This window comes from Oryzias latipes, chromosome 14 (assembly GCF_002234675.1).
Source record: "Oryzias latipes chromosome 14, ASM223467v1".
In the NCBI taxonomy this organism is placed as follows: Eukaryota; Metazoa; Chordata; class Actinopteri; order Beloniformes; family Adrianichthyidae; genus Oryzias; species Oryzias latipes.
Window position 1 is genome coordinate 19491404 of NC_019872.2, and position 25755 is coordinate 19517158.

The 25755-nt window shown below is 41.2% G+C and overlaps 1 protein-coding gene across 1 annotated transcript; it reads left to right on the forward strand.

Moving 5' to 3' along the window:
- Positions 1–2424: 2424 nt before the first annotated feature.
- Positions 2425–25263, forward strand: tmem164 (transmembrane protein 164). The gene is made up of 6 exons (XM_004076579.4): positions 2425–3297; positions 14974–15023; positions 21337–21403; positions 22491–22569; positions 23213–23313; positions 24282–25263. Exons 1-6 carry the CDS (start codon positions 2860–2862, stop codon positions 24486–24488), a joined length of 942 nt encoding a protein of 313 aa, XP_004076627.1. The 5' UTR covers positions 2425–2859; the 3' UTR covers positions 24489–25263.
- Positions 25264–25755: the final 492 nt, after the last annotated feature.

Below are 25755 nucleotides of genomic sequence, written 5' to 3' on the forward strand. Positions count from 1 at the left end.
GGGTCATCTAAGATAACACAAGGGTTAAAACAAAAAAGTTCAATTTTGGCTCTTGCCTCACAGCAAGAAGGCCCCTGGTTCGAGTCCCGGCTGGGGGACCTGAAACAGAATATCAATGGGGGACCTTCCTGTGTGGAGTTTGTAAGTTCTCGCCGTACATGCATGGGTTTTCTGCGGGGACTTTAGCTTCCTCCCACCGTCCAAAAACATGCTTCATAGGTTAATCGGTCACTCTAAATTGTCTGTAGGTGTGAATGTGAGTGTGCATGGGTGTGTGATATGTGTGATCCTGCGACAGATGGGCAACCTGTCCAGGGTGTTCCCTGCCTTCACCCATAAGTGGCCGGGATAGGCTCCGGCAGCCTCGTGACCCCAAAAGGGACAAACGGAAGAAGATGAATGAATGAATGAATGAATGAATGAATGAATGAATGAATGAATGAATGAATGAATGAATGAATGAATGAATGAATGAATGAATGCTCAATTTAACCCTTGTGCTATCCTATGACCCCACCCTTACATTGACGTGTTATTCCTACCATGACAAAGGTGGATAAAGGTGGAAAGATTTCATGTAATCCATGGACACCAGTGAAGATCACAAATCATTGAAGAAAAAAGGTTCAGCGCACTGTTTAGTGGGTCTAGATCAGTGTTTTTCAACTAGTGTGCCGCGGCACACTAGTGTGCCGCGGCACACTAGTGTGCCGTGGGAGATGGTCAAGTGTGCCGTGGGAAATTGCCCTCATTAACTGATCTAAAAACATTTTTCATCTCCAGGAAATCAGCTCTTTGTTCATCCAAATAGGCCCTGATAAAACACTGAGTAGTTAGGAATATAAAAGATCTTAAAATTACTATTTCTTTGTGTTTATTTAATTCTATTAAAGACGTTTTGATAAGAATGACTGTACCGCGATTTACCTGCAGCTATGACAGTTTGCGGAAAAGTCCCGTCCCTTTAACCGTCTCCGCCAATCATTCTCGAAGGCTTAATCACATGTCATCAGTCTGACCAATCAGAAGTGCTTAAAGTCTTCACTTCCTTGTTCTTAATTCTGCTGATAAAGTCGCTCAGTTCTAACAAAAATACCAGCTAAAGCTCGTCTTTAGCGGTGTAGCTTTCCACAGAGTCCGGTGTCAGACCGTGGAACAAGTGAATAATAATAAGCTCAGAGACGCTAGTCTTTCTGCAAGTTTTCACACTACATCTCCCATGATGCATTGGCTTAAAGGGCCAGTGTCCCAGCGCACAATGAGTTGTCCTTGTGAAACGTCATGAAACCACAACAAACAGTTTCTAAATTTTCTAATTTAACTTTCATTTCATCTCTTTGAAAAAACAGCCTCAACTTCCTGCTTTTCCGGCCACAATTGTCACAAAAATGCACGTGAGATTGCGGGCGGGGGGGGGGGGGGGGGGGGGGCTGTCCATCAATACAGACCATGAATTTCTGCTTTTTTTTTTTTTTTTGGATGCCGGTGTGCCGCGCGATTTTTGTCAGGGTTAAAGTGTGCCGTGGCTCAAAAAAGGTTGAAAAACACTGGTCTAGATGACCCAACTCCCAATGTTAAAGTGCCTAGGATAAGCACAAGGGTTAAGTGCTGTCTCTGTTACACTTGATGTTAAAAGGAATGTGTGGAAACTGGTTTTAAAGTTTTAGAACCAAATGTACTCACAGGTGTTTTAAAAAAATGTAATATATTCTGTGAGACAAGATGCATTTGTGTTTAACCCCAGACTCTAACCCATTGTTACTGTAGTTATTACAAATTACAGTAACAAGATTTTTTTTCAGGGATTTGTTAATATGCAATGAAATACCCTGACAACACTTAGCTTTGAATGTTGCTATGTTAACTATGATGGGCTTCCATTGTAATTTCTTTTTACAAATATTTTGCAAAAATAATAAATCTCTAAAATACATTAAAACTTGTGATTGCAATTATAGTATAGGTTTTGCGTGTGGTAACGTTTTACAGTTAAGTAAATATGTTGTGAAAGTAATTAAAATGATATAGTGTTTTTTTTTTTAAACTATATTTTGGTTTCCGTAGTTTGTTTGAACGCATCATCAAAAAACGTCACGTTAGGGAGAATATTCGTGATTTATGCCTCAGATTTGACTCGCAGGCATACAAACTTTTTATACTTACATAACCAAGCGAAATTTGCCTACGTTTCCTTTTCTTGGTACATGTTTGTTTTACTACTAGATTATAGGCAACCAAAAGCATTTTGAAAAAATGCAATAAAAATACAATCTTCCATATACCAATACCCTTACCATAAAATCTCATCCCACCTGTAGAAGTATTTTAGCGACACATATATGAAACAATGAATCACATTAGGAGTTGGATAAAATATTTATTCTGGTTTGATTTGTTGATTTAATGTAAGTTTTTATTTTTGTAAAAATTAAATTAAAATGGGTTTTTTTTTCAACCTGCAAGACAAAACATTGGGATGAAAAAACCCCATCCTGGTCTCAGTGAGGCTTAGAAGCTAAGCTAACCGCTTGCCGCTTCCTCCACATGTTGACTCGGTGTTCAGCAAACTTGCTTCCACCATTGCGGCATTTCGAGCTCAAGCCGGCCCGTCTGCTTCACTGACATGTCCTGACCGCGCGCGTCTACCAGCTTTTGTCACAGAAGATCTGCGGAAAGGAGAGGCTTCCGGATGTCCACAAAACACAAGCTCCGGGTAGTCTTGACAACAGCTGCCTCCCGCCGTTGTTGCTAACTCAAGTTCCTGCTCCGCCCGCAGATGAGGCAGCCCGCCGGTTGATTCAACCCAATGTCCATTTCTCCACCACGAGGACACGCGCAAAGGGGGACATCTCGCTGTTCATGTTTCGCCAAGAAGTCAGTGTGGCGTCTTTCATTCCATCCTGTTCGTATCTTTTCCAACACGAGAAGATGAACGTGTCCAGATATAACGTATACAGCCTTCTGGATTGGGTCTACGGCGGGGTGGACCCCAAGTTTGCGGGGAACGGGGGCCCCGAGTGCGCAGCCTTCCTGACGCCCCAGCAGCGCGCCGGGGAGAGCCTGGTGATCATCCTCATCTCCATGCTGGAGATCTGGGCGTCTCTAAGGAAGGTCAACCCCTCCAGGGACTTCAGGGCCACCGGGAATGACTGCACAAGGGCGAAGGAGGACAGCCTGGGGAAGAACCTGCTGCTGGTTGCCCTCTGCATGACTTTTGGGGTAGAGGTTGGCTTCAAGTTTGCCACCAAGACTCTGATCTATCTGCTGAACCCTTGCCATGTGGTCACCATGGTTCAGGTGAGTGTAGATCTGCACAGAGTGGAAAGGTCATCAGAGACCCATCGGCTCCATTAGATGTTGGTTTCCTGCATGTCGGTTAATCTAAACACTCTCCTCCTGCACTTCCGCTGTCAGAACTTTTAGTTTCCTGTTTGCTTCTGCTTCCTTAAATCAAGCTTCAGCTCTTGTTTTCACTGATCTCCAAGCCGTAGTGGAAACCCAGCATGTAACATTTTGCAGAAGCATTTGCGTGCGGAACCAAACTGTGGGAATTCCGTTGGTTTTGTGTGTGAATCTTTATGCCTCAGTCACAACTGACCCTATACGGCAGAGAAATGGGCAAATCTGTTCAGGTGGCCCACCTGAAATACCAAGATCGTAGACCTCTGGATAAACACGCAGGTCGTCAACGCTCGTGCACATTTATTCTATGGGCACACTGCGACTGAAGGACACTTAAACAATGGGTGAAGTAGGTCAGAGACAGGCGCGTCGTACAGATCTTTTGTTTTTTCTACCGTACCCCAAACTCTGTGCACTGCACAATAAAATAACATGATAAGTATGCGCCGCTTGCTCACAGTCAGACTGTTGGAAATGAGGAAATTAAACAGTCAGAGCATAGTTTGTGTTTGCGTCCTACGGGCACTTGCACATCACATGCACACCCCTTTTATGCAGCAGGTGCGCGCGGTCAGTAAAGAAGCAGTACACGAGCTTTACTAACACCTTGAGTAAAGGCACCAAATTACTCATGTGTCATTAGTGTGTGGAACTTGCATGAGCCCTACAAATTATCCATAATAGACTGCCACACCCAAATCACGCTATGAAGCCCAATTGACTCTGCTGCCAGACTGCCACACCATAGGCCCAAATTGCCTAGAGCGTCCCCTGAGAACACATATTTAAGATGACCCTCCGCTGGCCCGGACAGCCCAGAAACCGGCAGCACGGGTCGACCTCCGTGCGCATGTGACTAAGATTTTCGGCTTGTTTCAACAAACCTAACCCCTCCTTGCCCTTCACTGCAGCAAGAGCTGGGTATCATCTCAGCCTGTGATCATTTAAAGGGGCATAAAGTCACGCTGGTCTTTACATCCGCGGTGAAGAGCTCTCAAAGATCAAAGAGTAGACGGTAAAATGAAGTTTTATGGTGTTTTACACACACGCCATGCTGACTCTCCGCTTCCTGGAGCATGATCTCATGCTGAACGCTACAGGAAACGGTCATCTCTTCATCACCAAAGCAGAGGATGACTGTCAGGAAGTGTACGCGGCTGATGGTTGTCTTGGAGTGACTCACGCAGAGATGTTGGCGTTTTAATCATAAGGAAACTAAACAAAGTGGCTTTGTGCGTCCCGGCATGCACGTTTCAGGCACGTTTCAGGCACGTTGGCGTGAAGCAACTCTTTGGATCAGGAGCTCAGGAGAGCCGTGAAGAGCTGCAGGCGTTTCATACCTGTGATGGTGCCACAGGCTTGTCAGAGCTTGACTTTGGTTGTCAGGAAAACTCTTACCTGGCTTAAGGGGCTGCGGCGACGACCCCTATGGTCGGGTTGGGCAGTGGAATTAAGGGATCCCCACTTTACTGTTTCTTCAGAGCTGCAGTTATTACATCTTTGTCCAGTTCTGTTGTAAGGCTTATAGTGGGGAAACTGGGTGGGTCGAGGGAGTGGTGCTAAATGTGTTTTAATGTCCCGTTTTCTTTGTATGAATTTGTTTTTAAAGATGGCCTTTTTAATGTGTATTTTATCTGCTTTTATGCAAAGAAAAAGTGACGCCCTATTTTCCATGTGTTGAATGTTCTGATGCTAGAAGAAATATACTGAAGATAGAGTCATCTTATAGTTTAAATATTGGAAATATATTTTACACACACATTGTTTTCATCTGCAGATCCTGATGCTCAATTTTCGCTTTAGCTGGGTGCTGACTCAGCAAGAGTGTCCTCTGTGACCCAAATCTGTATTTGTTTGTTTTCAGTCTGTCGGTGCTCATTACATAACTACAGCCAGATGTAAATATGCCACATCCGAAGGAATGCCATATATTGAGCTGCCATTGATATGAGCCAATGAGTCATAACTGACAGACCCGGTAAGGTGGAATATATGACCGTTATCAGTCGGAGTTTTATCAGACGTCGGAAGGAAAAAGGCCGGCCAGCATCGCACCGGAGAGGGTTAGAGAGGCCCACCATCGCTGGAGAGAAGGATGAGTGACGAGTGAGTCCTTCAAGCCTGACAGGATGACTGGCTGTCATTTTTTTCCCAGAGGCCAAACAAACATATTTAGTGAGGCGGGGATGTGTGTGTGTGTGTGAGTGATCGGTTTACCTTCACGCATTTCCACCTGAGTGCAGCTGATGTGGGCGGAGCTCCGTCAACAAACAAAGAGACAGCCACATGTCATTCATTGTGAATGTCACAGTAAGATGAGCTGAGGTGCGCTCTCAAGAAGTCCCGCCAAGCTTTTGGCGTTCCCGTTAAAAACAATCTGTGCTGCATAAAAAAAAACCGAACCCAGATATCCTGTCCGATCTAATCCTCATAATAGGACTGTTGTGATTCGGAGCTGCACCATGACTCAACTCCGATAAGTGATTGGACTTGTCATTCCCATAGAAACGCTCCTACTGGCACTGCTGTCTACATGGAAAGGTTAAGTCCAGGGTAAAACTCTGGAGGATTCTTTCCTCACATCAACCTTTTTAAGGTCCGGAGATAGGCGAGAACACCAGAATCTTAAGATGTTTTTACGTAACTACTCGGTCATTGCCCTGGCAAAATGTTTGGCATCACTGTAATGCTGGAAGGTCCAGCCACATTTCCTCTTCAAAGTTCTCACTAATGAAAAAAGGTTTTTCCCCAAAATCCCATCACACATGACCCCATTTATCCTATCTGTAGTACGGATCATTTGTCTCGAAAAACATCCCCAAACCATGATGTTTCTACCCCCATGCTTCACAATGTGTATGGAATCCTTTGGATGTAACTCAGCATTCTTCCTCCTCCAAACATGCTGTGTGGCGTTTATATCAAAGAGTTCCATTTTGGTTTCATCTGATCACATGACCTTCTCCCAGTCCTCCTCTGGATCATGCAGATGGTCTCTGGAGAATTTTAGACGGACACGGACTGATTTAAGCAGGGAAACTTTTGGAGAACTGCAGATTTCATTTACGACAAAGTGGTGTGTTACTATGGAAACTTTTGTTAATCTGGTACCAGCTCTCATCAGGTCCTCGAACCCTGTGTAGTTCTGGACTTTTTCGTTCTCCAGATCATTTGCTCCCGACAGGCGAGATCTTTGATGCAGCTCCAGGTGGAGGGAGACTGTCAGTGATCTTCTATGACTTCTATTTTCTAATATTTGCTCACACAGTGGATCTCTTCTCATCGAGCTGCTTGTCGTCGTTGATTGGTTCATCCCAGTCTTGTTCAGGTCTACAGTCTTGTCCTTGGTGTCGTCAGAAAGCTCTTTGGTCTTGGTATGGTGGAGGGGTTGCAGTCCAACTGTTTAAGGGTGTGGACGGGCGTCATTTATTCAGTTCAAGCAGGTGACATTAACAGAGGTATCGAGGATAGAGAAGAGCTTTTAAAAAATCAACTGATGTGATTTCCTGGATTCTTTTTTTTTCATTCCGCCTCTCACAGTCGAAGTGGATTACAGACCAAACTCACCTTTCTAAGTGAGACAACTTACAGAACCTGTGACTGACAAATACTTTTCACCCCGCTGTATGGACATGTTAAGAGGTTCAAATATTTACCATCAGTAACATATCCGCCTTTCTGTTAAATATTGACTCATTTACTTTATCAGATTCATGAAGTAGAACTAGCAGAACTGAGAAGTGACTGAATGCTTCAAATAAGATGTAAAAAAACACAACATTTGTCTCTTTTTTAATCCACTTGGTAAATGGTAAATAGTGTACACTTACGTAGCGTTTCTCTACCCTGCTTTAAGGCCCAAAGCGTTTCAGTCACATTTCCATTCCACCATTAACACACACATTTACACACTCATGGCGGCTCTGCTGCCAAACACTTATAACCACCAGGAGCAACGTAGGGTCCAGTCTTGCCCAAGGACACTTCAACACGTAACCGGGAACTGAACCTGCGAACTTCTAATCAGAGGTCAACCGTTCCACCTATGCACCATGGCCACACCATGTAAAAATGAAACGGTGTCCTGTTAGGTTTTTTTTTAAGCTTAAAAATAAATTCCTCATTTTGGAACTTTTTAAAACCATCAGATTGATTTTAAGGAAAGGTTTTTGTTAAAGGCCTGTTTTTATTTATTTAACTTTAAAAATATTCTCACAAACATGAATAATAAGTTCAGCTTTTACGTCATCCTCCTTTTTCTGAACTACTTCAGTTCAAAGCAGAAAGGCTTCAGGAAACAGATGGTGGAATTTTGTTACCTTCACTGCAGCTTATTTAACATTGTGTCAATAAAGTAGACGGACTACACCTTGAGAGATTGTTGAATTTTCTGCTTGATGCAGAAGATTTCAACCAAAACTGAAATGTCCAGATTCATTTAATCGATTCCCAACATTCTCCCTATGGGAATGTAAGGGTACAAATCGATGCAGACTCTTGACATGTTGCTCTTTTTTCATTCTGTTGCAAACAGTGTTGAGCCATGTGCAGTTTTGAGCATTGCAACAGGAAAGGAAGTGAGGTTTTTTTTGTATGTGCAGATATCATCGTTGAACAGTGTGTCATGCAGAAAAACATCCTACTTAATTTAGCAGAACTCTAAAGACGTTTTTACTTTGACCTGTGTGGTCCTCACCATAGTTTCCTGGATAGTTTCCTGGATCGTGCAGAAGTGAAAACTTTCAAACTCTGGTGTGAGACACAGTGTTGTTGTCTCCTCACAAGTGAAATGAAATGAAAACAAACTGACTTGTCAGGAGACCGAGGTGGAAATAAACTAAGAGGGAGATGTGTACGGGGGGGGGGGGGGGGGGGGGGGGTCAATTTTGGGAAATCGACAGCCCAAAGAGCAAATCTAAAGCAGAGAGTCTCATTGTGGAAAATGCGATGTAGTGAGGGCGTGAAGGCATCCATCAGTACCATATTTTTTGGTATTTAAAGTCCTTTGTTTCAAACATCGGCAGTGTGTCTTATGCATGAATTCTGGTTGTGCTGACTGACCTCAAAGCGATTTTCTGTGGCTCAAAAATGTGTCAAACGTTTTGGTAGGACTTTGGTAAACTGCGAAGCCGCACTGCTTGATAGATTGTTGGAGCATAGAGGTACAGCAGTGGGGAAACTCGTCCAGTGATACGGTTTGCGCAATGCACCTTATAGCCAAAAAAAAGTCGGTAAACTCCTTCCCCACATACCCCCCCCCCCCCCAGCTATGAGTCATTTTGACCTACGGTGGTTAATGTTGGGTTCAGTCTTGTTCTGGCACATGTCAAGACATTACAAGATTGTGATATTTGAAAAAACGAGGTTATTGCTGCTCTGTACAGCGGTATTGAACAATGACATGTTTTAATGCCTGTTTGATACATTTTTTAAAAAGTTACAAATACAATTCTGCATGTATGAACTGTATTAAAGCGGCATGTCAGCTTTGTATTCATGACCACGCAATTCACCCGTCTTCTGCTTTATACATCAACGTCTGACAAGATATTGACCAATAATGTCTGTTTGTTCAGGAGCTGTCCTCCTTGTTCCATTTCTTGTTCCACCTCCTAGCCCTTCTTTTCAGGAGGCTAAGGTTTGAGCCAATAAGGAAGATCTTGCGATTCAGCCTTAATTCCACCTCTTGGACCTTCATTACAGCTTAGTCATTATTGAAATAAAGGACTAATGAGGTAAGGATGGAGGGATTTACGAAAGAAGAGATACTTTCACTTCAGGAAATGCTTATAATTTACAGCCGCAAAGCAAATGAGTCTTCAAGTTACCTCTAGTGTTTAACACATGAGACCTTTGAAACGGATGACAAACTGGAAGTACTTCTTTTTTGTTTCTAAATGTATCATCATGCACTTTAATACAATCATCTCCACCCTGAAGGAGAGGTTGATCCCAACATATGAAGGCAGAAGTAAAAGTATCAAGCATTCATGTTCCCAATAGGAAGAATCCGCTGGCTCCAAGAAGCCAAAATCCTATAGACTTCTATAGAAAAATAAAATAATTACTCAGTCATTTTTGTCAGAATAACCATCCTTGCTCTGCAACATTTTTCAGCATGTTCTTACTAAGCTTTTTTTTGTCATTGTATTTTTTCTTTATTGCAAGTTATTCAAGTTATAAACAGGCCAATCATATGCCTTAATAATAGTATGTGGTGGCTGCTGGTCCCCACGTTGAACATTCGAAAAGTTTGATTGATTTTATTCTCCTGATCTCGCTTTCGTGGTCTAGGGGTGTGGACTTCCGACTGTCCAGTGTAGTTGCCATAGAAATGTTGACTCAGACCAACTCGGACCAATCACTGCTTACTGATATCAACTAGCCCCAACATGGCGGCGTTGTATTGCAGGAAAGTGGTGACTGAATATACTTAATTTAGTTGGAAGTCGAAGGAAGACATTTCCCATGGGTGACGTCACACTCACTCGGTCCTGGTCAGTCAACGGCATCAAGCTTAATGGAAGAAGTGAGAGTCCTCCAAATATCTGCCAATATGCTTTCACACGTACACAGCAGAAGACCTCATGGTGATAATCGTTTGAGTTCAGCTTGGATCTGTGCCAACAGGCAGCCCTGACTTTAAACTCTGACAGTCATTTCAGTAAAGAGTCTGTTTTCAGGCGTCACCGCTGAGGCTTTGAATTTATGACGTCTCAACTTTAACAACTAGTTGCAGCCTTGTGTGAATTATATGTCAATTTGGTTGTTTTCTTTTGTCTTTGAGTTCATTTTAAGTCTCCATAACTTGACATGCTATGTTTTGCTTTTTGTAAGAACGTTTCAGAATCAGAAATACTTTATTGATCCCACACGTGGGAAATGTGTTCGTTACCGTAGCAATAAAAAAAGAATAGTAGACATGAGAGAAAATAGAATATAAAAAAAAAACAAAAAATGTAACATGAATGTGAACAAATAAGGTGATATAATTTAAAGACTATCTACAAACAGGAAACAATGTGCAAAATGTGCAAAAGTCATCTTTTACCCTGCAAATTATTGTACAGTATTATTGTGTTTGGTAAGAAGGATTTCTGATATCGGGCTGTTTGGAGCGGAGCTGTCTGAGCCTCTCAGAGAAGGAGCTCCGCTATTTGCAACATTTGCAAATTTGCAACTTTTGCACCTCCAGGGTTGAGCTTTCGTCTTCTGTTCCTTTAAAGGAAATCATCTCCAGAGTTTACATAACTGACTGAACCAGCACAATTGGTGACTGACTGAATACTTTTTTGCCCCACTGCAAGTCTTCCATCATCAGAAAAAATGCCACAAGAACATGCTTAAAACGGCAAACACACCATTTTCATCAGATTGGGTGTTTAATGTCATTTATAATTCCAAAAGTCTGCTCAGATTTCAATTTTTTAGCCATTTTAGTTTATATTATAATGGAGCATAATGCAATAAAGATAGATTTTTTGGTGTAAATGACTGTGGTTACATCAAACATCCTGCAGCCTGTTTAAGAAGTTTATTTTTCTATTTTCTTAAAGATCCACACCAATAAAAAATGTGTTTTTAACATGTTCTTGTTGAATTTTTCTTATGATGGAGGATACACGTAAAATAATTTAAGATTAAAATTGCATTTCTGAGTATTTGTATAATCAAATTGTGATGAATCAGGAGCGGACGATAAAATGCAGTTGTAGATGCTACATACTTAAAACGCAGGTTATATATTCTCCTAATTGTTTATGGCCTTAAACTGATAAGATAAAAATAATCTAGTTTATGTTTAACTCTGTAATCTGAAAGCGTTGTTTATTGGTAAAGTGTAGCTTCATAAAAGCACAGCTCAGCAGTGTTTTTGACTTGGACTGGTAAAACCTGCATGCAGCTGTCACGGCTGCTGAGAACTGGTTGGATAACACACAAGTCAAAGTGAACACAGTCGACTGCCACGCCCAAGCGCTGATCTAACAGATCATTCCAGCAGATATGAGTCAGCATCCGCCGCCTGCACAGTTTTCATCTTGTTAGGCCCAGTTATTGGTGCTGCAAACCAGATGTGCGGTCCGCAAATGTTAGTGACGGGACATATGCTCCCATTCCCCCTTTAGGTTTAACTTTCAACAGTCCGGAGTGGTGCAGAAATAGGATCTCTTTGCCGTTGTGGCAGAGTGCATGCTTGGCATGCAGAAGTCTCCGGATCAAGTCCTGGCCTCTCCACTAGCTGGTCATGATATTATGTTGAGGCCAGGGTTATCCATTAATATTGTAGTGTAGTGCTGAACAGACAAGAACGTAGAAAGATTTGTTATCAACTGACTTTCTACAAGTACAGTAAATGATTGGGAGACTAGAAATCCTCCTCCTAAAACAGGGGTGGGGACCACATTCCTGCTTGTTTTTTTTACAACATACTGGCATGTTCCAATTGGCTGGACACACCTGATCCACCTGTGAGCGGGGCAAGAATATCTGAAAAAACATGCAGACACACCAGCCTTGAAACCTGGAGCTGCCCACCCCTGACCTTAAAGATCCTCACATGGGGATCATCCTCGATGGGGAAAGTTCCCCATACATCTGGGAAGCAGGATCGTTCCCCTGTAAGCATTGAAATGCTTGGTGACGTAAGATAAAAATCCTCAGAAAACATGTAGAACAACTAATCAAAAGTTTGGTTGGTTCCATTTTGGCAGCAGCTCATCCCCACATCCAGAAACATAGGCTCACTGAAGGTGTGTTTCCTCTGGAAATCACACTAGCTGAAGTGGGAAATGAGCATTTCTGTAGCTGCCACTATGGGAAGCGGTAATCTTCATCAAAACCTCGTGTAGTCGTGTTTGGGCTGCAAGCTCTGATGATATTTTCCTGGAACACACAGAAGGCAAAGAGAATCTGCTGCCGAAAATAAGACGCCAGTTTGCTCATCCAACTATTACAAATGTGTGGAGTCAGACTGCTGATAACAGTAATCCATCTCTGCGGTCTGCACGCTCCGATATCCCGACTCCTCACTCTCACCTGTCACCCGTGACAAATACATTTTATTTTAGAAAACTACGATTCCTGTTTTGATCTTCTAATAAACAATTTTACAATGACGTTACACAAAAACTGCAAAAAACCCACAAAGTTAAGTAGAATAGATAGTGTTGGATTGGCAGCACATGCGTTCAGTGGTATATTTTTCAGCAGGCTGTTCCTGCGTTAAAGGTCAGCCCATTTACGGCCTTTGATTGGTTTTTCTGCCTTTTTGCAGCAAATCCAATTGTTTTGCTGTCAGATGCTGTTATGAAAGCGATTCATGAATGAATGCTACCCTCTCTGTGCCTTCAAACAATATGCCAACTGCTTCCTTTGAAGTCATTGTGCTGTTTTTATTGTAAATTAAGAAAAGTGAAAAACTTTATTTGGTATTCCAAAAATCAACGGAAACGCAAAAAATTTTTTTTAACAATAAAGATATTCGTGAACTAGTAACTTTTGTTGTATGTGAATAGGATCCTGGGCTAACTAATACAACTACAGTTATATTTTAGGTTGTACAACCAGTAAGTCTCTGAAATTAATGTCTCCTTTACTGTTAGTATAGTATTTGCTGAAGTAAATAAAATACTTCCATCTTTGTCAACATGAATGATTTCAATAATTATTCTGTTTATTAGAATTTTTCAGACACATTTCCTTGTTCTTGGAGAGCTTTGTTTTTTTCAGAAAATCTGTGTTGACTGTATATCAGAAATGGAATGAGTGGCCCCTCCCCCCTGGTGTTTCAAACAGGAAGTACCTGCTGGCTCCAAAAAGCCAAAATCCCATAGACATCTATTGAGAAATAAACAGCTATTACTCAGTCATCCTATTGGTCAGAATACCAATGCGTGTTCAAGTAGTAGGGGTGTGGACTCCCAACAGGCTCACTCCTGAATTAATTGGTATGTGTGGTTCCCATAGAAATGTTGATTCCTACTGATTTAGACTAATCACTGCTTACCGATGTCTGGCTCCAACATAGCGGCGTCCGTGTGGCGTAAATATGGCTACTGAATTGACTTTGGTTGGAGCTGGAAGTAAGACATTTTCTATGGGTGATGTCACACTGATTCAGTCCAGTTCTCATATACACTCAATGGTTGAGTCTGAGAAAACCTAACTCCAAACTAAATGTGTTGGCTGTGTGATTACTCATTATTCAGCCAACACTGCTCTGCAAACCAAACCAACTTGGAAAATACAAGGTAAGGTTGTTACTGTTATAGTGAGCCACGGTCCTGAAAAAGCCGGGCTAGTGGAACAACCACGCTCCATACTGAGTGGTGTGTTTACGCCCCTTGGTCTTAAAAGTCCCAAACAGGATTTCTGCAGCATCCTAACAGAGATTTAATGAAGTTGTAGAGCTTTTTTGGGAACTAGATTAACATCTTTTTAGGAGTGCATGTCATCGTTACTACAGTCGTCTAAACTTTAGGACAAAAAAGAACAGTCTTCATTTGAGGGATTTTCTTGAGATGTTTATCACAAGGAGCAATTTTTGAACACTTTTGAAAGTGTGACTTCTGAATCAGAAAAGTGAGTACAATTTTATTTTATCACATCATTCATAAGGTTTAATAAGCGACTCGTCGCATTTCGGGCAGACACTCGGCAGAATTGCAGGTTACTCCCCTAGGGCGGGTCTGTTAATTAACCCACCTGCTTAGCGTCCTATTTAAGTCAGGTGTACAATTGTTCATTCGCTCTTACCTTCAGCGCTCATTCTTTGCCCCTCCCTCCTCCCCGGCTTCCACCTGTGGGCTCCGTTACGGGGGTTGTTACCCGAAAGTGTATGGAAAAATAATTGTCTCAAGGAATTGAACGGAGCCTTATGCCAAAACGAAGTTGTGAATCAAATTGTGAATGTCATCCTAAAGATGTTGTGAAAACCTAAAGATGTCGTGAAATAAATGTTCTTCTGCAAGAGTTGTCTGACTGAAATGTTTCTGGGGTTTCTGTACTACAATTTGGGTTCTGACAGTAAATCAAACTAACAGGATACAAGTTTTTAAAAGATGTTGATTCAAAATAAACAATCTCAGTCCCTCATTGAAACATGTCCTTTAAGATCATTTTCTTTGGGAGTTTGGCAGATTCTAAATTTTAATGCCTTACTTGCTAGTAACATCGAGAAAAGTCTACAATTCTCATAAAGAAATATCCAACATTTGCTGCTTTGAACTGCAACTGAATCCAAATCAATGTTCTTAGATTTGATGAAAAGGGACTGCAGATGTAAACAGAGTTGGACGCTAGCCTGTAATTGTCTTTGCACAGACCATAATAGATGTTGCTATTATTTAAGCTGAAATAACCCCTGCAGAAAGTCCACAGATGAACGGACACAAGAAATGCACCTGTGGAATGATGTAATAAAATCAAAGCACTTCTGCTTCCATTCGGCTTGTTTTACAATGAAGTGGCCGCTTTTCCTTTTCCTAAATGCAGTAGTGAAAGCAGGAAGCTCTTCATTATCGCAGCTGTAATGGTTTATTGTAATAACCCTCTGTGGTTTCTCGTCCACAGATCTTCCTGCTGGCCTGTCCGCCATGTCAGGCGGCAATGGTTGTGTTCAGGTGAGCATATTAACATATTATGTCATCTGAGACGAACCTTTTTACAGTCTTATGAAGCTTTTAAAGCCTATTTGCATTAATTATGCATTCACAATAAACCGTTGAAAGAATCGTCTACTGAAAGTAAATTCTCAGTGTAAAATAAAAATGCAAGCACTCTATTCTGCAAAGTGTTTTTTTTTTCTTTTTTTTTTACCAACAAGAAACTTTAGCTTTGGAAGCATATCAAGGTTCTGGAGTGGCCTGGCCAGTCTCCAGACCTCAACCCAATAGAAAATCTTGGGAGGGTGCTCGAACTCTGTGGTTCTCAGCGACAGCTCAGAAACCTGATGATCTAGAGAAGATCTGTGTGGAGGAGTGGGCCAAAATCCCTCCTGCAGTGTGTGCACACCTGGTGGAAAACTACAGGAAACGTTTAAGCAGGTGTTCGACTACCTATTTGCAGCAATAGCATACAAATAAATTATTTTAAAAATGATAGAGATTTCCAGTTTATTTTTAGATTATATCCCTCACAACGGACATGCACCTAAGAGGATAATGTCGGAACCCTCCCTGATTTTTTAAGAGGGAGAACTTGCTGAATCACAGAGTGTTCAAATACTTATTTACCTATTTACCTGTATGAGGACTGTAAGTGGCTCCTCCCCCCTGGCGTTCCAAACACAAAGTAGTGATGGGTCCAAGAGGCCAAACTCCCATAGATTTCTATAGAGAAATAAACAGCGTTTACTCAGTCATTCTATTGGTCAAAATAACCATTCTTGCTCGGCACCTTTTTTAACCTGGTCTTGTTCATCCTGATTTTATTTTTCATGATGTGTTTTCAGGTTATTCAAGTTATGCTTGTTATTCAAGTTATAAACTGACAAATCGGAGACCGTGATAAAAGCATGTGGTGCCTGCTGGGCCCACGTTTGATCTTTTTGATTGACAGCTTTAGTGGTTGGCATAGAGACGTTGACTCACTCAGACCAATCACTGCTTACTGACGTCATCTCGCTTCAGCGCAATGGCGTCCACATCGTGAAAAAAATGTCGATTCAATTGACTTCATTTGGGAAGAGCGGGAAGTAAACCATCTTTTTATGGTTGGCGTCACACTCCAGTTCCAGGTCCAGTTCTGATATACAGTCAGTGCTGAGAACTCTGGTTGCCATGGAAATAATGAATTTGAGTCGTGGTAATCATTGCCGAACATTCACATTATAATACAAAGCTAACTTAAAACTATAAAAGTAGCACTTAACAAGCACCAAATAAAAACCATCTTGCATTCAGAAACCAGCAGATTGTTCTGGAATGCTGCTTGGAGCTTTAATAATTATTTAAATATGATTGTTATTTTTACTCCTTTATAATTCATTAGTCTCTTCAAATGTTAAAATGATTTTTTTTTTGGCCAAAAAGGTTTACATCAGCTCAAACTCACAGCGAGAGCCGTCCGTGGTTTGCATCAACAAACATGTCAAGTTCTGACCCGATCAACAGTGAAAACCGATTTCATGATCTGAGGTTACACTGCATCATGACCCTGAACTGCAAGAGAGCACATGAACATAGCAGCAAGTGGCCATGGAAACGACGCATGCAGGATCCATTTCAACAGTAGAACCTTAGAAGCTGACTTTAAGGCAGACATTAGCTCAAACCTTCAGCGCTCGCATCAATTTTCATGCCATCTTTCTTTTTGCGCGGCAACAAGAACCAAAAGCCCCATAACTGATTTAATGAGCCATTTGCAGGTTCCCCCCGCCTGCCGTGTGCGCTCAAACTGGGATGGTTTAATCTTTGAGACAAGCAAAGGCTGCTGGCAGCCTCCAGCAGGTACAGACGGCGCCTCTGGGGACGCGGCTGCCTCATTCACTAAATTGGCCACAGCTACGTTTTCATTCACGGCAGTAATCCAGCTATTGACCCGGTTCTAAAGCTTCCAGTTCTGCTGGGATTTGACGCAAAAAAAGGATAATTCATTGACTTGTTTATGTTACAGAGCAGAGTCAGATCGGTGATTCCCCGCCGTGCTTTATGTTAAATTCACCTTTGGATTCATTCTGTTTGTACCAAAGCGTGGAGCATTTCTCGCATTTCTGCCTCGTTTAATGGTTCAACATGGAGGCTGTAGAATTACAGAATTGTAGAATCCGGTCCCCAGCCCGGAAAAAATACAGGGTTGTACAAGGAAGGGTATCTGGCATAAAACTGTCAGCCAAATAAACACCTGTGCTTATCAGTGAAAGCTGAGTCGCTGTGGCGACCCCTGAAGGGATATGGTGAAAGGTGAACAGCAACAGCTTTATCAAGCAACTGCTGGAGAACTACAGCAAAATAACAATAAATAATAGTAAGTAAATCAATACTATAAGTTTAAATTTAATTTAAATTCATGTTAAAGCACTATTTTACAACAGAGTTGTTGTCTTACAAACAAATATTTTTTTTAATTACGACTTGAAAGCCATAAATTTACAAGAAAAAAGTGACCACTATTAAATTACAAGAATAAAGTCGTAAATTTACGACTTTAAAACACGTAGATTTACGAGGAAAATAAGTCATAAATGAATGAGAAAAAACCCCAAAGTTGTCTGTTTATCGTAGCTTTGCCTGAAGATGAAAGATGTGGAACCTTTTGTAAAGCTTTATTTCCTGATAGGTTTCAAAAATGAAGAAATTCTGAACCTTTTGGCGACTCAAAATCAGATTATTGTCAGTGGAGCCGGCTTTCTAGGGTTCGGTGTCGGTAAAATGGAGTTTCATATGTAAAATAAGGAGCTCAGATACACGTTTGGGTGTAAAGAACCACTACTGTATTCTCCCTTTTCATTTACATAACCAGAAGTCCATTTGTCTCCTCACGTCATGAACCTGTCAGTGGAAGGAAAACGGTGTTGCGTACATCCCCTTCTCCAGATGAAATGTCCAGTTTCAACATAAAACAAAGATGAAAATAGTCTTTTATTTTAGCATGAAAATGTTGAAAATGCCAAAAACTGGTCCTCTTCGGGCGGAAGCGTCACAGACTTAGAGATCTTGTCTTTGGTGGAGGAAGAACGGATTAAAGTGGACAGCTGCAGGGACACCGATGGCTTCATCAAGGGGCTGCAGAGATCCTGCAAGCTACCCATTAATAAATAAAACATTAATAAATCGTAAATCAAACGAATGAGCTTCCAAACATTTGGAACGTTATCAATAAACATTCAGCTCACCTGTTCAATTGAGTTTAGTCGGTCGGCTCTGCTGCTGTGCGGCGTTCACCTGCTGCTCTGTATGCTCACCTCAACTTTAAATCGCGTAATATTGTTATTTATTATTTATTTTTTGGTGGCCCTAAAACTTAGTTGTATTCTTTAACCTGACTGTACCTGTTTACTTTTTTACCATAAGGATAATAAAATGCAAATAAACACAAATGTACTTTTGGAAAAAACTAAACATGTTGGTAAGTAAAGTTTATATTGAAAAACTGCTACAATGAACTTGAGTTGGTTATCAAAATGTGTGTAAAAGCAAATCTAAACAGTGAAAATATTAAAGGTTTTCCACCAAAGCATCCCATAACTGTCCATAAAAGATGTATAAAGGCCTTTGGGATCCATTAACAGATGGTTTCTCTTCATGCTGTTGGGGATGTTTTTATTTTACCCAAATAAGGAGCCAAACCCTGAATGGAGCCACCAGTCAGCAGATGTCTTCTGGATGCAAATGTTGGTTTTGCACGTTAAGAATATTTACATAAATTCTTTCTAAAGATAAAATTTTGGAAATGTGACAGGTCCTCACAAATAACGGTAGCTGACTCATTTGAATGGCAGTTGTGAAAGTTGGAGAAGACAGAACGTCTTGTTCAGTGGAGCCGCATTTTTACTTGTGGTGTAAAAACAGGTTTTCAGGTTTGAACTTTTTGTATGGAGTGATATTCATGCCACCACGTTGCAAACAAATATTAAAGATTTGCTTTTAAAAACTTTTTCTTTGCTTTCAAATTTATTTATTTATTTTTGGCTTTTGAAAAACTTTCTTTTTTTCAAAAATGTATTTTTGAAGAAAGTAGGAATTATTTTTAAAATGATTAAAAATGAAAATTTCTTCAGCCAAAGAGACAAAACCGAGGACTTAAAGAGCTGGTTCAGCTTCTGAGCTTCAGTAGAAGACACCATGTTAGATAAACATGAGGATTTGATTGGTTGGAATCTGGACCAATCCGCAGCTGTTTGATGGCAGCTTTGTCACACTAAACTGAAACTTATGAGAGCAAAATCAAAGATAGGAAAAAAGCCAGATGAGACACAACGCTTGCGAAAACGTTTGTGTTGCAAATGCACAAAAAAAATTTTTTGAAAGCAAAGAAAAAGGTTTTGAAAGCAAATATTTAATAGTTTAATTTGCAACTTAGAAAGTTTTGTTTCGATCTTTAGAGATGTATTTCTCTAAAAAAACAAGCTCAAAATGGTCTTCCTAATGTTGCTGAGTTCAAATATGTAGGTGGGCTGTTAGACTCCACGCCTAACTCTAAAAATCCTGTTAAAAAGATGGGCAACGTTCTGAAATTTTACATCGCCAACGTTTCTGGAAAAACACAGAGTTTGGACATCCTGATCAGGTACTCTGACGTCCACCTGGTGCATAAACTTCTGCAGGACGCCGCCCCCACCTCTTCTTAAGAACTCTACAGCCCCTCTCTCAACTCCTGGGCAGAAGCTCTGAATCCAGAGGTGACTGCAGTGTCCCTAAAAGAAAGTCCACTTCCTCTCAGCGGCCGGCCTTTCACTTTAGAGCTGTCAAGGAATGGAATGGGCTTCCAGGGAATCTCCAGAGCATAACAGAGCTCTGCAGCCAAAAACTGGATTCTGGAGTGTCAGTTCTGCTCACATTGACATTTCGAGGCGGGTATTTCGCCGTCAGATGTCGGTATTATTTGATCAGAGAACCAGACCATTGGTGTAACTGTTTTATTTGAAATTGTAAACGTGTTCAAAGTTGTTTTGTGTCGTTTCTTTTTTAAATTCGTAAATGTGTTTTCTTTTTAAACTTCTTTTAAATTGCTAAATGTTTGTAATGTTTAGCCATAATGTATTGTTTTGTAAAGGGACTACAGACGGAAATGAACGACTAAGCTACAATCTACGCTGATAAATTATAAACTAAACTAAAAGACACAACGAAGATTTAAAAAAGAAAAGTTTGCAGAATCTTAAAATGGATTAAAGGTTGAATTTCTGTCCCTTTAGCCGTGATAGACGCAGCAGGCTGCGGTCTGCTCCTCTGAAGGTGCTGCTGAAACGCCGTCATTCCTTCACATCCACGCCTGTTTGGCTCTTTTGCTGGTCGGTCGGGGGGGTTTGATCCAAAGTCTCCTTTGAATCAACGAACAAAGCGACGCGTAGATCCTCCACAGGGATGGAGGAGACCAAAAGCATCCAATGTTTGTGCTGCTGAAGAAGAATCAGAGATACTTTATTGATCCCACACGTGGGAAATTTGTTTGTCACCATAGCAACTGACAGCAGAGGGAAAAAAAGACTTAGAATTAAGTTTAAAAAAAAGCAAGAACAAGAAAATGTGGCATAAATACAGACATCAAGGTTTTATAAGCCGTGTTTTTCCCTCCCGGTGTCTTCACTTTGATGGTTCTTTAACCCCAGAACACTTTCGCTAAAAAAGGTTACACCGTCACTTTGACAGTGTCATTTTTCCTCGATAAAATAAAAAGTACTTGAATGAATGAAAAAACAAATCAAAACATGACAACACGTCATGAATTAGAGTGGTTCTCTTTTCTTTTCAACTGTGGTAACAAAATGAAAAAGAAAAACATAGGAAGTTCCTAAGAACATGCTCAGAAATGACTAAAAAAATTGGAATTTGAGAACAAAACTTTCCTAAAATAATAATAGAATGAAACTAGAAACTTTGTCTGTGGTCCTCCCATTCCTGGCACATGTGAGACTTCCCTGGTGAAGGCACAGACTCTTGACACGCCACGTATTGAAATTCATGTAAACAGTTTTGTTCGGGTGAAAACCCCCCGGCGATGGTTTAAAAGCAGATTAAAAGCAGAGGATGATTTCTTCGTATGCAAATCATTCAAAGAGAAAAGCACATGTTCATGAAGAAAACAAATCCAAAGTCATAAGACCTGAAGTTTGATGGTCATGAGGAGTTGACCGCTGCGTGCCACAGCATTAGGGGCAGCTGATGGGGTATTCCTGTCCTATATGCATCAACTCCAGCTAACATGGTAGCAACACGCGTGAGGTCTGACCGTGTTCATGCACAGCAGCCTCATTTTGATCCTGTGTGTTTTCAGGCTCCAGGTCCACATGCTGAACGGAGCTTTTCTGGCTTTGATGTTCCCGGTGGTCAACACCAGACTGGTGAGTGATGTCATTCAATCAACGCTTTCACAACACTGGATAGCATGCAATTATTAAGCCTTTCAGAGTAAACTATATCAATATAGGTGATAATATGTGACCTTTGGCACATTCAAGAATATTTTTTCATATAGTTATTTTCGCAGCTCATTTTCCTACCTGAAAGTAAGACGACTCGATCTCTGAGGCTCCGCCTTTCTGTCTCACTCAGAATTGCATGAACGGATCAAAAGACTGCTATGGGGTTGTTTTTTGTGAGGAATTAATATTATAAAACAAAGGTATGACACTTTAGGAAATGTGATTCTGCAATATACCATAATTAGGGCTAGATATCACCATTAAAACAATGGTTTAGTTCATTTTATTATTCCATACAATGTCGTTAAATCAGTTAGTTTATTTTCAAATTTCCTTTTAAAACCAAATTTATTTGGTTTTACTTTGTGAGACAAACTGAACAAAAGTGGAACTTTTATTGTTTATTTTTTCTTTTTGTCCCCAAAAAATACAATAAAGTAAAATCCTTTAATATGAAATCCTTTAATTGTGAATCTCTTCACAATTAAATTCTCTTCTCGTTAGTCCGTTTTACGCTGGTTTGGGTTCTGTTTCACAACGCGAATGGAAGCGACCACTTCCATTAAAAGGTTATGGTAAAGTCATGTGTATGCATGCTTCAGGCTTACGGCTCAAACTCTTGCTTTCACGTGTCGTGATGCCAGTTTCACTCGTAAATCGTAGAAAAAGACAGTAGAAGCCCCTCCCTGCTCGTCCAACAGTCCTTTTCCGTTTGTTAGGCAGGTTTTCCAACACTTGGTGCAAATGCAGATGAATTTGCTCGTCGTGGCCATACAGTCGAATGACATGGCACCCCTTCCATTTTTAAAGCTGCTGCAAACCGGACGTCACATTTGTTGCTCTGTTTATTATTTGAAAAGATCCCCAATAGATGCTGGGATCCCCTCAAGCAGATCACTTTGTAGAAAAAAATTAAATGGCAAAAAAGTAAAATCCATCCTTTGTGATAATGTCTTTCCGGTTTGGTATTTTGAGCTCAAACGGTTTTATGTGCTTCCTTCTTCAGCTGCCATTTGAAAAGGAGATCTACTACATCCAGCACTTCATGCTGTACTTAGTGCCTCTTTATCTTTTCAGGAAAGGAGGTGGGTGTCAATCACGTTCACACATTACTGATAGCAGGACGTTTCTCCACGCATTGACTTCTCCTCTGCTTTTAGATGCTGCAGGAGGTTCTTTAGTAATAGCACTAATGCATCTGTTTATTCAGAAGCGGAAATGGAAAAAGCAACGAACAAAAAGCGTACATGCTGTAATTGTTTGCTGCTTCTGTGTCATAAGCAAACACCTGCTTCCCTCTGTTTTTTTTTTTTTTTTTTTTTTTCTCTTTTTTGTTGTAATTGCTAGATGAAAAGGTCGGAAAGCACTCTGAGTCTGCAGTGCAAAGATCGAGAGGCCCTTAGAGGAAAAACATGGGCTTATCTAAACTGCAGTGGAGTCCTGCTGGCTTTACTTCCTGGCCTCCATCAGGCAGGATGGAGGTCTGGTTCATGTCACGGGGATGAAAACCAGAGAAAAAGTAGTAAAATAATTCCATCGGGAAGCAGCACACAATTAAATCACATTCCTCAAAATAGATTAGTTTAGTTGTAGGAAAACAAGAAAAGCTGCTTTGATAAACATTCTGAAATTTTTTACCTTAGCAGTAATCATTTGCGGCTTGACAGGAAAGATGGATGTCCTGCCTTTGCTCCTCTTTGACCCCAAACTGTTATTCTTTTGGTGCAGGTGTGTACAAGCCGGAGCCTTTGGGGGACATGTGGTGGGCGCTGCTGGCCTCTGGCATGCTGTTCTTCTACCATTTCACCTTCCTGCAAGTGCTTGGCCTGGTAAGATGGAGCCCTCTGCTGGACATCTGTTGGTATTGCAGCAGCTTCCCCTTTAAAGAGCTGCAGTCAGCAGAAACGAATCACGTTTTTTCTCAGACACACTTCACATGTTCATTTGAATAAAGACATACTCAGAAATGCCATTCTGAGCTTAATTATTTTTTTTATTTATGTGCTCCATCATGAAAAAAAAGCAAGAACATGTTAAAAACACCATTTTTATTGGAATGGGTCACTAATCACAAGCAAACGCGTTTGTGTGATGAAGTTAAATCAGGTTTTAATCCTAACAGTTGGAGGCATAATTACGCTTTAATGACCACAGTGATTCATGAGGCCACATATAAATATTCAGTGGGCAAAAAATGAAAACTGATTGATCATAATACAGGGATTAATCTTTGAATGCTGCGCATCAGAAAATGTTGCCGTTCATGTGTGAGGTGCTCTGAGGCGCCTCTTTTACCCCATTAGCAGCTGGGAAGCCAATTAAACTGCAGTAAAAAGAGAAAATCTGCAGCGCTAACAAGATATGAATCAGTCTGCAGTTGAATGAGTGTCTGCCGTTAAATAATGAGGAGACGGAATTCCTGAGTCATCTCCTCAGAATGGTTACAAACCCACATTGGGCCCACAAGCTGATCATAATAATAATAATAATAATAATAATGGATTGGATTTATCTGCGCTTTTCAAGACACCCAAAGCGCTAACATTGTGTCCATTATTCATTCACTCCTCATTCATACTTGGTGATGGTAAGCTATGGTTGTAGCCACAGCTGCCCTGGGGCAGACTGACAGAGGCGTGGCTGCCAGTTCGCGCCTACAGCCCCTCTGACCATCACCGGGATCATTCATGCACATTCACACACCAGTGGAGCCACACTGATCAGGTCAAGATCTAGGATTTTTAGTCATTGTGAAGAGCCTACTATATAAATAATTTTTACTTTCTCTGTTCTCCAGTGGACCGAGGTCAACCTTAACAACATGCTGTGTCCGGCCGTGTCCGACCCGTTCTACGGGCCGTGGTACCGCGTGTGGGCCACGGGCCACCAGACCCTCCTGACTCTGATCCACGGGAAGCTCCTCACGCTCCTGTCGCAGCACCGCGGCTCCGCCTGCAGCCACCTGCTGGACGCGCTGCGCCTGCGCAGCAAGAAGGTGGACTGAGCGTTGGACAGGCTCACCCCAACAGCCGATGTTATTTTGACTTTTACTTTTTTAAATTTTTTTATAAGCGAGCGTTTTTAATGCATCTTTTAGAACCATTTAAAAAGAGGGACCATTCGAGGCAAGAATGCGACTCCCTGTGTGACTGCGCTGCAGCTGGCTTGCACATTTGCTCATCTGCATTGTAAAGCTGGTAATTGCCGTGTCGGAGGCTGCTTGGGTATGGCGTGGCGGTTTCCCGCGCCGCCTCCCTCTGGAGCGCGTTTTGAAGCACACTGCAAACGCCAGCTGTGGTTTCAAAGTTAGTTTTTAATGTGAAATCCATGTCATGACTGAAGAAAAAAATGTTGAGATTTGTGAAAACATTTTAGCCGCTTCTTCTTCATCTTCGTCTTCGTCTTCTTCTTCCACCAGTTTGCTCAGAACATTCCAGACCTGATCATCAGGATCCTTTTCTCTTGCTTTCGTCTGTTATTTAAAGACTTTGCTGGGTTCAGCTGTCATTTGTCAGCTCTGGATACAATGTGTTGGAAATCACTCCACAAATTTATATATAAAAAAAAAACATTCAATGTTGTGCATGAATTCACTTTGTTTTATTTATTCATTTATGTTTGAAAGTAAAAAAAAAGAAAATAGGAAAAGCTTCATAACTGAGGGGTCCATATTACTGTAGCATATCCTTTACTGTAAAGCAGGAAGAAAAGGAATTTTTGTATTTCTGTCTGTTCATGTCCATGTGCTGTAATGACAATTAAAGGGATTTTCCTTTCATTGGGTCATCCTGCTTTTTTTTCCTGACTCAAAAGAAATTCTGAGGTCCAGAAGAATGAGCTGTTGGTTGAAAAGATCTTCACTCTATAAGCAGAAAAATGTATTTTTAAATTAAAGACATTTCGCCTCAGCTCCTCCTGCTGCTCCTTTCACAGTTTTATGCATTTTTACTTTTTTTTTAATCCGTTATCCCTTCAAGGTTTTGTAGTACTTTACTTCAATCTTTGAAAGGCCTACAGGTAACACAAAAGTACAGTTGCCTTTCTTTACCTGTGCCTTAACCCTTGTGCTATCCTAGGCACTTTAACGTTGGGAGTTGGGTCATCTAGACCCACTAGACAGTGCGCTGAACCTTTTTTCTTCAATGATTTGTGAACCTCACTGGTGTCCATGGATGACATGAAATCTTTCCACCTTTATCCACCTTTGTCATGGTAGGGAGAACACGTCAATGTAAGGGTGGGGTCATCTAAGATAGCACAAGGGTTAAAGA